This window comes from Panulirus ornatus, chromosome 7 (assembly GCF_036320965.1).
Source record: "Panulirus ornatus isolate Po-2019 chromosome 7, ASM3632096v1, whole genome shotgun sequence".
NCBI lineage: Eukaryota > Metazoa > Arthropoda > Malacostraca > Decapoda > Palinuridae > Panulirus > Panulirus ornatus.
In genome coordinates, this window is record NC_092230.1 from 31,383,645 (window position 1) to 31,400,776 (window position 17,132).

Consider the following 17,132-nt stretch of genomic DNA (forward strand, 5'->3'; position numbering starts at 1 on the left):
TTTTGTTGGAATATAGTTTTTCAGATATCATACTATGTGAATCTTATATGCTTGGGGATGCTTTTTGTTGAAATACAGTATGTGATCATGTATTTATTGAGTGCTGGGCAGGAGTTGTACATTCATGGGGTCCCCATCTCCAGAACTGCTTTTACTATCATTAAGCTTTTTAAAGATTCATACACTGTCAAAATTCACATATTCATTACATAACTTTTGTTCATCCACAATTTTGATGCTGCACATATACTTGTTCGTCTTCCCTAATTTCTTACTATACTGTTTTGTAACTTTTTTTTAAAGTTATCAACATTAACAATGTCAGGCTAGTCTAGAAACTTGAAAGTTGTGATCATTTCTCCCATTAATCTTACTTTCTGTAATGGCAATAGCTTAAAACTCTCCCTGTAACTAAGCTCTTATTTCAGTTATCATCTTACTTTCCTTCCACTGGACCTATTCCCTTTAGTCTCTATGTTTCTTGAAGTGATTAAACTTGAGAAATCATTTCTAATTTATTTTGTAAATTATATAGTTAATAGTATATTGACTATCCCCTTATCCATGTATGTAAATACTATCATCTAATTATGTGTTATCATTACTCCATAACCATTTTAATGGGCTGAATCAGGTACATTACTTACATCTGCAACATAACTCACACACATCATTAGCCCATACTTTATTTGTTAAAGTGAAACAGATTTCCATGCTAATAAAGGCACTTCTTAATTTTTTCACTTTAGCATATTGACCTACCAAGAAAAGCAGACCCTCCAAATCACTTCTGTTTCAGATGGTTGGATAATTAGGTTTCAGAGAGGAGAGAAGTAAACAGATGTGTTGTACAGAGGGGAGGTTGGTTGATTTGAGGTGGCAAATTTTGCAGAAATGAATGGAGAAAGGGGCATGTTTAGGAGCAGTGTCATGGTATATGAAATGGGTACCAGTTGCTTGATGTCAATCGTAGTGGCCCTGGGAACCCAGTCCTCAAATTTTGATTCTGCACCAGAGATTCATGTGTGTGGTATACTGCCATGGTTTTTAAATGCTAAGAGAGGAAAACCTCAAGTAATATAGAGAGTAAAGATTGGTATGAATTGGGTGTTTTCGAGTGTTATGTAAGAGAAGGTTGAATGAGATGTTAGTACAACCATAAGATATGAATAAGAGATATTACTGTTACTGTAATTGATCCAGTGGGAGATTTTGTCTGAAAGCATACAGAGAATCGGATGAAAGTTTGCATTTGGGAAATCAAAGTAAGGGGCATCTGAGAACTCTCCACTGGATGGATGGATGTAAAATGAAAATATAATATGATGTTGAGATAGTTTTATACTGCTTAATACAGTGTTTGTACTCAACAGGAAGTGATAGAAGGACAAGAATATAATGAGAAGTCAGACATTTGGTCACTGGGTTGTCTTATATATGAGTTGTGTGCTCTACACCCTCCATTCCAGGCCACCACACATAAGCAACTTGCTGCTAAAATTAGAGAAGCCAGGTTAGTCTGATGGTTCAGAATGTAAGCTTGGTTATCAAATTAGGCTGTTTTGTAGTTGCAGGAATATGTACAGATATAAGCAATTTTAGTAGTTTTAAAAGTTGGAAGTTAACATTTTGGGTAAAAAATAAGCCTGGAAAGGAGTGAACCTGTACATTAAGGTCCTATGAAGCATTACAGCAGAGTATATAGATTCAACAAACTTGATTATTCTTACTCTTTACTTATGGTGTCTAATGCTGTCCAATGAAGATTGCTGTTAATCTATATTTTGTGTAAAGAAGCTTATGAACTTGAAGCTATCAGTTATTCAGTGAAGACCAAATCAACCCTTGTGCCAATTGTAAGAGTCCCAAGTGTGATTGCCATTGTGGCTAACACCACTGAATAACTGTGTTATCCTCCTTTACATTGAAAAATCTTAGCCAGGGGGCCCACTTTTATGTAGAGGGCTTTCCAGCGTACAACCCATCTGGAACTCCGTAGCACCTCCCCTACCTCAACCCACCCAGGGGGCCAATTTGAACTCAAGTACTTGTCGATTATAGATGGACCACACATGACTGATGTCAGCACATAGAAACAGTTATATTATCCATGGGAAAGGAGATGATAAGAATTAAAAAGTGAAGTCAGTATAAGGTAAAACAAGGGATTGAGTAAATGGGTGTGAATGGCTGGGACCCATAATGCTTCAAGTGTTTGACTGGTTGAATTATCTGAATGGCTCTCCATGTCTCCAGTTGCCAGATTCATTCATTATTTAATTATTTGGAAATAGTAATGTTAAGTAGTTGTTGAAATGTATTACTGAAAAGCCAGGATACTCTCCCATGAAGTAAGCTGCCACAGAGATTGAGTGAAGATTCTCCCAGGTAAGAAACTGGGTGGGGTAGGAGTCACAGGTTGGACACTAGAGGGATCAATAGTGAATTGTGTAAGTTATGAATATCAAATTTCCCTGTGATTAAGGTTATTATTGTAATAAACTGATTAGGAAGATGGGTTACTGAGATGTGGACATGAAAGCACAATTGTAAACATGTAAATTTGTGCGTATAGTGCAAAAGTACACATGCATGCGGGTCTACAGCTCATGAAGCTTTATATAAAGGAACCCTAGAGTGCTTAGATTTATGCTTTGGATCTTAAGTTTGGTTTTGCCAAAATCTGGATGGTTGCTAGAACTTGGAAGTGGAAGTTCACAGGTTCAAATCAAATGCCCAGGAGTGTTGCCAACTTCAATTTCTTTCAATTCTTCTTCTTTTTAAGGAGATCCCAACATTAAGAGAGTAAATGGCTAACACTGAGGAGGGAGCAAGTGTATCTAAGAGATATTGCATAAAAGTGCAACTGTGACTAAATATGAGGTGGTAAAGTTGTATAGTAACCAAAAGGCAACACTCATTGTCAGTTAAAGATTTAGATTCCCTTCATAAGTAAGGGTATTTTGTGCTAGTAAGATCCATTACTGTTACAAGTATTACTTTAGAGATAAAGACCTTAGCAGTACCTGTAATTTGGTATGGACTCATATAAGGGAATGTACCTTGACTAGTTAAGTGAAAGTAGATTCACAAGTAAAGAAATAAGAGGGAGTAATGGAAGAGGAACCACCAGAGAACAGTTATTTAGAAATGTAATGGGAAAGTACTAAAAGCAAGACCAAAAGTTAACACAGCTAGAGATAGGGGTAAAGAAAATGAGGAATCAATTAAAGGATTATGAAAAGTGTCACAAGATGAGAGAGGAACTTTAGAAATTAAAGATTAAAGTAGAAGAGCATGAACGAAGATTCACTCACATCAGGTAAAGATAAGAGGGTACATAACCAAAGTGCATAAGACAAGAGAACAAATGGGAACATCGGTGAAGGGGGCTAATAGGGAGGTAATAACAAGTAGTGGTGAAGTGAGGAGATGGAGTGAGTATTTTGAAGGTTTGTTGAGTGTGTTTGATGACAGAGTGGCAGATATAGTGTGTTTGATGACAGAGTGGCAGATATAGGGTGTTTTGGTCGAGGTGGTGTGCGAAGTGAGAGGGTCAGGGGGAATGGTTTGGTAAACAGAGAAGAGGGAGTGAAAGCTTTGCAGAAGATGAAAGCTGGCAAGGCGGTGGGTTTGGATGGTATTGCAGTGGAATTTATTAAAAAAGGGGATGACTGTGTTGTTGACATGTTGGTAAGGATATTCATTGTATGTATGGTTCATGGTGAAGTGCCTGATGATTGGCGGAATGCATGCGTAGTGCCAATGTACAAAGCCAAAGGGGAATGCATGCATAGTGCCATTGTACAAAGCCAAAGGGGATAAAGGTGAGTGTTCAAATTACAGAGGTATAAGTTTGTTGAGTATTCCTGGGAAATTATATGGGAGGGTAAAGGCATGGGGAAGAGCATTGTGGTTTCAGAAGTGGTAGAGGATGTGTGGATCAGGTGTTTGCTTTGAAGAATGTGAGAAATATTGAGAAAAACATATGGATTTGTATGTAGTATTTATGGATCTGGAGAAGGCATATGATAGAGTTGATAGAGATGCTTTGTGGAAGGTATTAAGAGTATATGGTTTGGGAGGTAAGTTGCTAGAGAGTTGATAGAGATGCTTTGTGGAAGGTAATAAGAGTATATGGTGTGGGAGGTAAGTTGCTACAAGCAGTGAAAAGTTTTTACCAAGGATGTAAGACGTATGTACAAGTAGGAAGAGAGGAAAGTGATTGGATCCCAGTGAATGTCAGTTTGTGGCAGGGGTGCATGATGTCTCCATGGTTGTTTAATTTGTTTAAGAATTGGGTGGTTAGGGAGGTGAATGCAAGAGTTTTGGAGAGAGGGGCAGTCTGTTGTGGATGAGAGGGCTTGGAAAGTGAGTCATTTGTTGTTCGCTGATGATACAGTGCTTGTGGTTGATTCAGTTGAGAAACTGCAAAAGTTTGTGACTGAGTTTGGTAAAGTGTCTGAAAGAAGAAAGCTGAGAGTAAATCTGAATAAGAGCAAGGTTATTAGTTCAGTAGTGTTGAGGGACAAGTTAACTGGGAGTTAAGTTTGAATGGAGGAAAACTGGAGGAAGTGAAATGTTTTAGATATCAGGGAGTGGATTTAGCAGCGGACGGAACCATGGAAGGGGATTTGAGTCACAGCGTGGGGATGGGGGCGAAGGTCCTGGGTGTGTTGAAGAATGTGTGGAAGGCGAGAACGTTATCTCAGAGAGCAAAAATGGGTATGTTCGAAGGAATAGTGATTCCACCACTGTTATATAGTTGTGAGGCATGGACTATAGATAGGGTAGATCTGTTGGAATTGAAATGTTTGAGTACAATATGTGGTGTGAGGTGGTTTGATTGAGTGGGTAATGAAAGGGTAAGAGATATGTGTGGTAATAAAAAGAGTGTGGTTGAGAGAGCAGAAGAGGGTGTGTTAAAATGGTTTGGTCACATGGAGAGAATGAGTGAGGAAAGATTGACGAAGAGGATGTATGTGTCAAAGGTAGAGGGAATGGGAAGTGGGAGACCCAACTGGAGGTGGAAGGATGTAGTGAAAAAGATTTTGAGCTATTGAGGCCTGAACATACAGGAGGGTGAAAGGCGTGCAAGGAATAGAGTGAATTGGAACTTTGTGGTATACTAGGGTTGACGTGCTGTCAGTGGATTGAACCAGGGCATGTCAAGCGTCCTGGGTAAACCTTGGAAAGTTTTGTGGGGCCTGGATGTGGAAAGGGAGCTGTGGTTTTGATGAATTACACATGACAGCTAGAGTCTGAAGGAACGTGGATTTTGTTGTCTTTTCCTAGCGCTACCTCGCACACGCGTGGGGGGAGGGGGATGCTATTTCATGTGTGGCGGGATGGCGATGGGACTGGATGAAGGCAGCAATTATGAATATGTGTATATGTATATTTCTGTGTATGCATATGTATGTATATGTTGAAATGTTTAGGTATGTATATGTGCGTGTGTGGGCGTTTATGTATATACATGTGTATATGGGTTGGTTGTGCCATTCTTTCGTCTGTTTCCTTGAAAAATGGGAAAGTTTAGAAGGGTTAATTTAGATATCACAGAATACATTTCATAGAATACCTAACAGGAGTAATTGCCATTAACACAAGCTAGAAAATATATTGAAAATAGTGGACAGGAAGGAAAGGGAGCAGCAGTTTCTGGGACTTCTCAACAGGCTCTGAACATGATGACTGATATAATGAGACAGGAGCCTGGAGACATTGCAACAAAGGAGTCCAGAGGGTTAAGTAAAACTATTTATTTATTATATTCCTTATACTTTTGTCGCTGTCTCCCGTGTTAGCGAGGTAGTGCAAGGAAACAGACAAAAGAATGGCCCAACCCACCCACATATGCATGTATATACATACACGTCCCCACACGCATATATACATACCTATACATTTCAACATATACATATACATATATTATATATTTTGCTTTATTTATTTTGCTTTGTCGCTGTCTCCCACGTTAGCGAGGTAGCGCAAGGAAACAGACGAAAGAATGGCCCAACCCGCCCACTTACACATGTATATACATACACATCCACACACGCAAATATACATACCTATACATCTCAATGTACACTTATATATACACACACAGACATATACATATATACACATGTACATAATTCATACTGTCTGCCTTTATTTGTTCCCATCGCCACCTCACCACACATGGAATGACAACCCCCTCCCCCCTCATGTGTTGGAGGTAGAGCTAGGGAAAGACAGCAAAGGCCCCATTCGTTCACACTCAGTCTCTAGCTGTCATGTAATAATGCACCGAAACCACAGCTCCCTTTCCACATCCAGGCCCCACACAACCTTCCATGGTTTACCCCAGACGCTTCACATGCCCTGGTTCAATCCATTGAGAGCACGTCGACCCCGGTATACCACATGGTTCCAGTTCACTCTATTCCTTGCACGCCTTTCACCCTCCTGCATGTTCAGGCCCCGATCACTCAAAATCTTTTTCACTTCATCCTTCCACCTCCAATTTGGTCCCCCACTTCTCGTTCCCTCCACCTCTGACACATATATCCTCTTTCTCAATCTTTCCTCACTCATTCTCTCCATGTGACCAGACCATTTCAATACACCCTCTTTTCCTGTCTCAACCACACTCATTTTATTACCACCCATCTCTCTTACCCTTTCATTACTTATTCAATCAAACAACCTCACACGACATATTGTCCTCAAACATCTCATTTCCAACGCATCCACCCTCCTCCGCACAACTCTATCTATAGCCCACACCTCACAACCATATAACATTGTTGGAACCACTATTCTCTCAAACATACCCATTTTTGCTTTCCGAGATAATGTTCTCGCCTTTGACACATTTTTCAACGCTCCCAGAACTTTCACCCCCTCCCCATCCTGTGACTCACTTCTGCTTCCATGGTTCCATCCACTGCCAAATCCACTTACGGATATCTAAAACACTTCACTTCCTCCAGTTTTCTCCATTCAAACTTACCTCCCAATTGACTTGTCCCTTAACCCTACTGTGCCTAATAACCTTGCTCTTATTCACATTTACTCTCAGCTTTCTTCTTTCACACACTTTACCAAACTCAGTCACCAGCTTCTGCAGTTTCTCACCCGAATCAGCCACTATTGCTGTATCATCAGGAAACAACAACTTTACTCACTTCCCAAGCCCTCTCATCCACAACGGACAGCATACTTGCCCCTCTCTCCAAAACTCTTGCATTCACCTCCCTTACAACCCCATTCATGAACAAATTAAACAACCATGGAGACATTCACTGAGAACCAGTCACTTTCCTCTCCTCCTACTCGTACACATGCCTTACATCCTCAATAAAAACTTTTCAATGCTTCCAGCAACTTGCCTCCCACACCATATACTCTTAATACCTTCTACAGAGCATCTTTATCAACTCTATCATATGCCTTCTCCAGATCCATAAATGCTACATACAAATCCATTTGTTTTTCTAAGTATTTCTCATACATTCTTCAAAGCAAACACCTGATCCAAATATCCTCTACCACTTCTGAAACCACACTGCTTTTCCCCAATCTGATGTTCTGTACATGCCTTGACCCTTTCAATCAATACCCTCCCATATGATTTCCCAGGAATACTCAACAGACTTATACCTCTGTAATTTGAACACTAACCTTTATCCCCTTTGCCTTTATACAATGGCACTATGCATGCATTCCACCAATCCTCAGACACTTCATCGTGAGCCTTACATACATCGAATATCCTCACCAACCAGTCAACAACACAGTCACCCCCTTTTTTAATAAATTCCACTGCAATACCATCCAAACCTGCCGCCTTGCCGGCTTTCATCTTCTGCAAAGCTTTCACTACCTCTTCTCTGTTTACCAAACCATTCTCCCTGACCCTTTCACTTTGCACACCACCTTGACCAAAACACCCTATATCTGCCACTCTATCATCTAACACATTCAACAAACCTTCAAAATACTCACTCCACCTCCTTTTCACATCACCACCACTTGTTTTTACCTCTCCATTTGCCCCCTTCACCGATGTTCCCATTTGTTCTCTTGTCTTATGCACTTTGTTTACCTCCTTCCAAAACACCTCTTTATTCTCCCTAAAATTTAATGATACTCTCTCACCCCAACTCTCATTTGCCCTCTTTTTCACCTCTTGCACCTTTCTCTTGACCTCCTACCTCTTTCTTTTATACATCTCCCACTCATTTGCACTATTTCCCTCATAAAAATCATCCAAATGCCTCCCTCTTCTCTTTCACTAATAATCTTACTTCATCCCACCATTCACTGCCCCTTCTAATCTGCCCCCCTCCCATGCTTCTTATGCCACAAGCATCTGTTGTGCAAGCCATCACTGCTTTCCCAAATACATCTCATTCCTCCCCCACTTCCCTTACGTCCTTTGCTCTCACCTTTTTCCATTCTTTACTCAGTCTCTCCTGGTACTTCCTCACACAAGTCTCCTTCCCAAGCTCACTTACTTTCACCACTCTCTTCACCCCAACATTCTCTCTTCTTTTCTGAAAGCCTCTACAAATCTTCACCTTCGCCTCCAGAAGATAATGATCAGACATCCCTCTAGTTGCACCTCTCAGCACGTAAACATCCAAAAGTATCTCTTTCACGCGCCTATCAATTCACACATTATCCAATAATGCTCTCTGGCTATCTCTCCTACTTACATATGTATACTTATGTATATCTCTCCTTTTAAACCAGGTATTCCCAATCACCAGTCCTTTTTCAGCACACAAATCTACAGGCTCTTCACCATTTCCATTTACAACACTGAACATCCCATGTACACCAATTATTCCCTCAACTGCTACATTACTCACCTTTGCATTCAAATCACCCATCTCTACAACCTGGTCTCATGCATCAAAACTGCTAACACTCACTTAGCTGCTCCCAAAACACTTTCCTCTCATGATCTTTCTTCTCATGCCCAGGTGCATAGGCTCCAATAATCACCCATCTCTCTCCATCCACCTTCAGTTTTACCCATATCAATGTAGAGTTTACTTTCTTGCACTCTATCACATACTCCCACTACTCCTGTTTCAGGAGTAGTGCTACTCCTTCCTTTGCTCTTGTCCTCTCACCAACCCCTGACTTTACACCCAAAACATTCCCAAACCACTCTTCCCCTTTACTCATAAGCTTCATTTCACTTAGAGTCAAAACATCCAGGTTCCTTTCCTCAAACATACTACCTATCTCTCCTTTTTTCTCATCTTGGTTACATCCACACACACATTTAGACACCCGAGTCTGAGCCTTTGTAGAGGATGAGCAATCCCCACGTGACTCCTTCTTGTTTCCCCTTTGAGAAAGTTAAAATACAAGGAGGGGATGGTTTGTAGCCCCCGCTCCCGTCCCCTTTAGTCGACTTCTACAACACGCAGGGAATGTGTGGGAAGTATTTTTTCTCCCGCGGGGAATGTGTGGGAAATATTCTTTCTCCCCTATCCCTAGGGACAAAACTATAGCTAGAATAATATGCACTGCCAGAGACAGGGCAATCAGGAAAATTTATGGTCCAGTAGATAAGTTTATAAATGCTGAGCATAGATCAGTGCTTGTGAGCAAAAAGGGAGATTATAGAGATAGCCAGAAACTTAGAGACTGATGAACCAAAACTATTGGTCTTAGCCATAAAGTAGGCAGCACAAAAATTGTAGAGACTAAAATCCCCGGAGATTGAGACATAATTTTTAATTATTTTTAAACTAAATGAAGATCATATATAGAGAGGAGAGTGAAAAGAGAGAAATACCCATTGAAAGCTTACTGGAGGCTGTGAAATTGCTAGACTCAATTTTGGTAATAAAGGAAAAAGAATTGATAGTTATAATCAAGACATAAGAGGATGTTCAATTGTTATGTGTGACTTGGTATAATTTAGCCATGAGATAGGTATGCAGGCAAAGAAACTTTAAGACAAGTTGGAATTCAGTAGGGTATTCATCAGACATGATAGACTAAGGGAATAGAGGTAGAAAAGCAAAGAATAGTCACATGGCAAAATATAGGATACACCAAATGAGGCAGGAGGACAGAACATTATCACCAGCACTGCAGACAGGTCAGGAATGTCAGGTGATGGAAATGTTAGACTGAAAGTAATGTATACAAATGCTGATTATGAATTAGTAGTAAATGGTAAATGGTTGAAAACTGTTCTGACCAGGGGAGGGATACATGATACTGTAGTGAGAAGGGAAAGAAAAGGCAAAGGAAGGTGAGGATTGGCCCTCTTAATAAAATATTGCCACGTTACAGGAAATAGTGTAAAATGGCCTATTCAGACAGTATGTAATGGAAAGAGTAAGTGCACGGAAGGAGTGCATTGTGGTGTTGGTGTTTATAATCCTCTAAAGAATTTTAATTATCAGGAACAATTATACAATGATAATGAAGGAACAATCAAGATGGTACATGAAACAGCAAAACAATCACTTTTCAGATATGGTGGTAATGGGGGATTTCAGTTATGACTTGGCATTCTCATGGTGATAGGGAGTCATGGAGAGACAAGTTTTTAGAATGTATAAGTATACAGGAAACTTCCCTTTTATGTAAGAGACTTGATATCAGTAATGGATGATATCAATGCAAAGGTAAGTAATATAGCAGTTGTTGGTGTGATTGGAGTGCATGGGGTATTCAGCATTATGAATTGAAATGAACAGCTTGTGGAGTTGTGTGCTGAAAAAAGGACTGGGGATTGGGAATACCTGATTTAAAAGAGGGATATAACAAGTACTTTTGTGAGTAGGAGAGATGGTCAGAGGACATTAATGGATTACATATTAATTGATAGGCATGTAAAATGAGACTTTTGGATGTAAATGTGCTGAGAGGGGCAGCTAGTGGATTGTCTGATTACTACCTTGTGGAGGCAAGGGTGAAGATTTATAAAGGTTTTCCAAAAAGAGGAAACAATGTCTGGGAAAGAGTAGTGAGAGTAAGTGATTGCGGAAAGGAGACTTGTGTGAATGGCATCAGAGCATTTATTTGACAAATATACCATCAAATATGCTTATCTTTTCCTTTAAAGACAGTGATCTCTCTTTCCACACCTTTTTCATTGCAACCCAGATCTCTTCTACCTTACCCACCCTATGGTTCACTTCGGCACATGGGTTCATTTGCTGCCATTCCCACTCCTAGGTATCTAAAAGACTTCACTTCCTCCAAGTTCTCTACATTTAAACTCTCCAAATAATATGTCTCTGCTAAACCTAATAACCTTGCTTTTATTCACTCAACCTTTACCTTTCAAATACACTTTCAAACTAAGACATCAGCACTAGCAGTTCCTCTCTCAAATCTGCCACCAGCACCATATCATCAACAAACAGCAACTGACTCATTTTCCAGGCACCCTCTACCCTTAGCAAACTACATATCTGTTCTTGTCTCCATGACCCTTGCATTCACCTCTGCCACCACCACCTCGTTATTATTGTTTATTATGCAACCCTTGGACCCTTTATATAGGGCTCCTGCAGCTTAACAGCAACGCTCCATGCAAGAGCAGGATAGTGTGGGGTCCTCTGGGGTAGGGAGGTCCTCGATGATGTAATGTTCTCCATCTTCCAATGGTGATACAACCTTAACAAAAAAGACTTTGTACGAAATCTGGTAACATCTTTACAAAGTGTTTATGTCTAAAGTGATAAAAGAAATCCTCACTTGATAAAAGTATAGGTTAAGGAAATATAACTTTAGAATGCAAATCACCAGTAATTGATTTATTAGCTATTTATCTTTTGCTATATTGTCTTTTCCTCTATTGGTATACATGTATTGATTATTAATATGAAACGTAATACTGTGAGGTGGTTTGGGCATGTGGAAAGAATGCTAGATGGAATTTCCAGGAAGAGTGTATGATTAATGGAGTTGAGGTGAGAGGAAGAACACTTTTGACATAAGGAAATAGTGTGGAAGAGTATTGGAAGGAGAGATATGTGTGGACTGGTGTATGCAATGGAAGCATATAAGGACGGGGATAAGTTGAGACTTATGCCATGGCCACCACATTGATGGGAGTTCCTAGAGGGAACATGTCAGAGATATTGATACAGATATCAGTGAATGTTGATATTGGTGCTTTTTATATCTGCTAGTTTGAATTAGTTTTAAATATTGATGCAGTTTCTTGCTTCCAACAGATATGAAAGAATTCCTATTCAGTACAGTAGTGCACTGCAGGAAGTTTTGGGTCTCATGTTAACATATGAGGACTTTCTGCGACCCACAGCCCTTATGGTCCTTCATCACTCTGCTGTTATTGCTCATACTACCTCAGATAAAGACCAAGAGGAGGAGGATCCTCTTTATCGATCTTTAAACCCAAGTGTTCTTTTAGGTGCTGGAAAGAAATCAGATACTGTGGAAGATATAGAAGGATCAAAGGTAGAAAAGAACACTGAAGTGAAAGGGAGCAAAAAGATTGAAGTGGAAAAGGTAGGAAAGTGGGAGAAGTCAAATGAAATTTCTAGGGATAATGTTTCAACAAAACAGATTGATTGCTGTGCAGTTGATGTAAGATTTAAAACTACAGAAAAAAGTCAGACAGATGAAACACTAATTAAACAAAACAGTGTTGATGATGTGTGCCCAGATACTGAAACATATAGAGTTCTCAGAACTCACGTTCATACTTTAGATGATAGGAATCAACACATTCCTGTCTGTCAAGAGAAACTAGTCAGGAGTCAAAGTGAAATTCAGGTTAGTGCATCAGTTGACACCTTATCTCAAGAAAGCATCATTAAACCTCCTCATATTAAAAAACATGAATCACTTTTGGAAAATACCATAGAAAAGATCTGTCAGGCTACTAGAGATGAAGTAAATTTGCTTGAAGTTGGTAGTAAGGAACATGAAGATTTGAATTTTGCTAAACACGAATGTGTATGTGGAGGTTTTTCAAAAGCATGGCGAGAGCGACTAGTTGCATTACGAGAGGCTGAAACAGCAGTGAGGGAACGTGAAATAGCCGTTAAGGAGAGGGAAAGGGAAGTAAGCCATCGAGAGCACCGTGTGGCAGCAATGGAGAGAGAGGCACGTCAGCACTTAGTACGAGCCCAAATTTACCTGAGACAGTCTAGGCCACGACAGAATGCTGCAACATCTCCACACCGTCCTCCTTCTGATTTAGACACTACTGTTAGTGCTGACCCTGGTGATGAGGATGTGGCTACAACTGTGAAACTTGACCCACAGCAGATAGATAATCCATTTCTCAAAATGAGAGGTATCCAACCTCCACCAGAGAAACGAGTTTCCTTTAAGGAAAAGCCAACTAGATTCAAGAGTAATACGCTTGATAACCCAAAAAGTCGACGTAAAAGAGGCAACATTTTCAGTTTAGTAGAACGTGCTACAGAGACTAGTAAGGAAGTCAAAGAGAAAGTGCTTGAAGAAATTCATTGTAGAGTACCCTTTAAAGCTGTATCAGGTAATGCCATGACTTCTCAACAGCAGGGTCAGAAGCCCAACTTCTTGCCTGATAAGAAATCACAAGAATCATCACTTCCACCAGCTTTTCTTCCAAACCTTCAGAAGCCTGCCCAGGACTCTATTAGTAATCCAGATCTGAATATTACACATGTTTTACGAGAAAGACCAAGAAGCACAGAAAATCTTAGTAAAAAATCATTGGATACTTGGTCTGACAAAGAAAATGTAGTTCTGGCTGTTAAACAGAAAAAGATGCCTGAGTTTAAATCTGGGTTATGGAGTAGATCAGGAAATAAAGGTGCTGAACGACCTGGACGTCGAGAGCATCCAACATTTAAATCACAAAAACATGTCCTGCACTTTTATAATGTGGTGTAAGTTTTCTTCATACTAATTACATATATCATCTGTTTGAATCATAGAATAAGTCTTATTGAGAATTTATTTTATAGTCATAGGTATAATAATGGTATATGGTTTAGTGCAGAGAATAAGCCATTGTTTTACTGTATGTAGTACTGTGTAAACTTTGCACGCAAAAGTAATTTGACCAGACATTCATTTGAAAAATAAGTGAATAAAGTTACTGAACCAGAGGACATAGATACTTAGGTACCTTTGTGATGTATCTTTTTCATGAAGACTAGTTTTTAAGTTAGTACTGAAAAACTGCCAAGTATTTTCATATGATATCTCTTGTTTTCTGACTGATGGATGAAACTGAATTATATTTTATGCAATAAATGATGTGTGCATAAGGTTTTGCCATAGTATCAAGCTAAAGGGAAAAAAGTTTTATAAGAATTAGAGGGGACTACATTCTCTGAACACTTTTAGCAAAGTGTTATTGAATGATAAAAGTGTGTTGATTTGATTAATAAGACCATTTTACATAGATAAAAAGGCAGGTATAGGAAGGGAATCTATAAACCAGATTTTTGCACTAAAGGAAGAGGAAAGATTTCATGAGAAAAAGAAAGTGTATGCAGAATGCAGAGACTGACCTTTTTTTTTTCATGTTAGAGGCTCCAGTAATGGACAGAAGTCCATGTTAAGACTGGATTCTTAATTAAAATATGAAGAGGGAAAAGGGAATGTGAAAAATAATGGACTAGGAAAAGTATTTACAAATTTTGTAAGAAGTGAAAAATCTTGTCTTCTGAAATGTACCAGGTCATAGTTATTGGGAAAGACATAAGAGGGTAGAAAGTTCCAAGGCTTTGAGGTGTAGGGAAAGAAACTGTTATCAAAATGGCCCACCTGTGAGTTGCCATTGGCCATACAGTAATCATGTGATGTAACAGCTTTTTGAGGATTGCGTGGTTCAGCTACAAGTGGGGGCACACAAGCAGCCAGCTTTCTGGAGCAACAACCAGAGTAATACCTATAGAAGAAAGGAGTGAACCAACATTGTGGCATAGGGCAAGTGGATCAAGTTTTGAAGTTAGCCTGGGAAAGTTGATAATTCAGACTGCTTTTGACTCAATTGGTCAAGTAATGACGCAGAGCTCGAGGCACCCCAATACTTTATACAAGAACAGATCAATCCTTTGTATAAAGAGAGCAAATATTCAGAAAAAAAATATCTAAACAGCACTCCCAGTTTCTCAGAGGAGGATGTAGCTATTTCCATAATGTGGGGTGTCCAAGATATTGTGGATATTACAGAAATACCAAGAAAGCTCACTAAGTTGAAATGGAATTACAGACCCATCAGAGGAAAAAAGTAAGTTGTGAGGAATTTTTGATTGAAAGATAGGCAGAAACCGAGTCTATGAGGCATTAAATTTAACTAGATTTCGTTTACCTCAGAGATACTGTCCATGTCTGAGTTTGTTGAGAAAGTGGTGTCAATACAGATGCAAATTGAGTGAGAGAAGGAGCTGATTTGAAGGATATGGAGGAATGCAGTGTTGAGTTGTCAATGTATGAGAACATTTGGTTATTTTTAGAAGAAAGGAAATCATTCAAGAAAAGAAAAAAGTGAAGGAGGCTGGACACAACCATAAGGGACACCTCTGTTGATGGAGAAGGGGAGAGGCTATTCTGTCAACAATGATGGAGACAGATCAGCCAGAGAGGAAGCAAAGTGACGGAGGGAAGCCAAAAGAGGGGAGCTTAGGGATGAGACTCCAATGCCACACCCTGTCAAAAGCATTGGATATATCAAGGGCAATTACATAGCTTCCTGAAATCTTTCAGGGACGATGACCAGACATTAGTAAGATAAGAAAGAATATCACTAGTGGATCTCGCCTTAAGAGGTTTTGGGGCATTACACTTGACAGCTAGAGAATGGACGTGGCCTTTCTTCATCTGTTCTTGGTGTTACCTTGCTAACTGGGAAATGGTGATCAAGTGATGAAAAAAATTAACAAAAGTAATAAAAGAAATGAGTTGTCCATTCACAGAAAGGCAAAAAATGATTATTTGGCTTGAAATATTAATCTTCTACTCAGTGTATGATATGGTAATTTTTTTATTTTTTTTTTTTGTCTACGCAGCTCTCATCTAGGTTCTAGGATCTCACCTTAAGAGGTTTTGGGGCAGTACACTTGACAGCTAGAGAATAGACGGGGCCCTTTTTCATCTGTTCTTGGTGTTGCCTTGCTAACTGGGAAATGGTGATCAAGTGATGAAAAATTAACAAAAATAATAAAAGAAATGAGTTGTCCATTCACAGAAAGGCAAAAAATTGATCATTTGGTTTGAAATATTAATCTTCTACTCAGTGTATGATATGGTAATTTTTTTTTTTCAATACTTTGTCTACACAGCTCTCTTCTAGTTTCTTACCGAATACCCCTATTAATGATTATCTAAATTATCAGAAAAGATACAGGAAACCTTACATAGCCATTTTTGGAATCTTGATCAATGGGCTATTCAAAGGTTTCATCTTACACTTTGTGAGTGATATGGTAAATTGCATTTATTTTGATAATTTCTCAACGCATTTCTCTTTAGTAGTTTCTTGACTTATTCTTGCATTAGAATTAATGTACATATTTAGAAAAAAAAATGGATTGTGTATTTGCATTACACATGACAGCTAGAGACTGAGTGCGAACTGTTTTCCTGGCGCTACCTCACTGAAGCAGGATGTAGTGATGCTGTTTCCTGTGGGGCGGGGTATCACCAGGAATGGATGAAGGCAAGTAAGTATGAATGTGTACATGTGTATATATGTATATGAATGTACATGTGTGTATATATCTGTATTTATATGTGTATATGTTATGTATACGGGTGTTTATGTATATATATGAGTGCATGGGCCATTCTTCATCTGTTTACTGGCGCTACCTTGCTGACATGGGAAATGGCAATCAGTGTAATAGAATAAATAAATAGTATTTGCAAAGGGGTAAATGATCCATCAATTCGCTCAAAACATTTATCATTTGCTCTGAAAAATATGGGAAACTGTATCTTTTATATACTTTTGTACACCTTTCTTTTGAGTCGCCTTTTACCTTATGCATGACTTTGTCATTGTAAACATATTAAAAGATTATAGGAAAAATCTTACCTAACCTTTATCGGAGGTCCCAATTAATCTACTGTTCAAAAGATTTCTCTCACAGTTGGTTAGTGATTTGGTAAATTGTATTCATTTGTATAGT

The 17,132-nt window shown here is 39.1% G+C and overlaps 1 protein-coding gene across 4 annotated transcripts in view; it reads left to right on the forward strand.

The window, feature by feature from the left end:
- Nucleotides 1-17,132, forward strand: part of LOC139749501 (ataxin-3-like) — a 156,545-nt gene that overhangs the window by 27,361 nt on the left and 112,052 nt on the right. For 2 of the 4 annotated variants that reach the window (XM_071663430.1, XM_071663429.1), the window contains exons 5-6: nt 1,374-1,513; nt 12,213-14,102. The exons of 1 other annotated variant lie outside the window; for it this stretch is intronic. In XM_071663430.1, coding sequence (XP_071519531.1) covers nt 1,374-1,513; nt 12,213-13,884 — 1,812 coding nt within the window. In that variant the 3' untranslated portion in view covers nt 13,885-14,102. Of the gene's footprint in view, nt 1-1,373; nt 1,514-12,212; nt 14,103-17,132 lie in introns of those variants that run through there. One more of the 4 variants, XM_071663432.1, reaches the window with a different exon arrangement.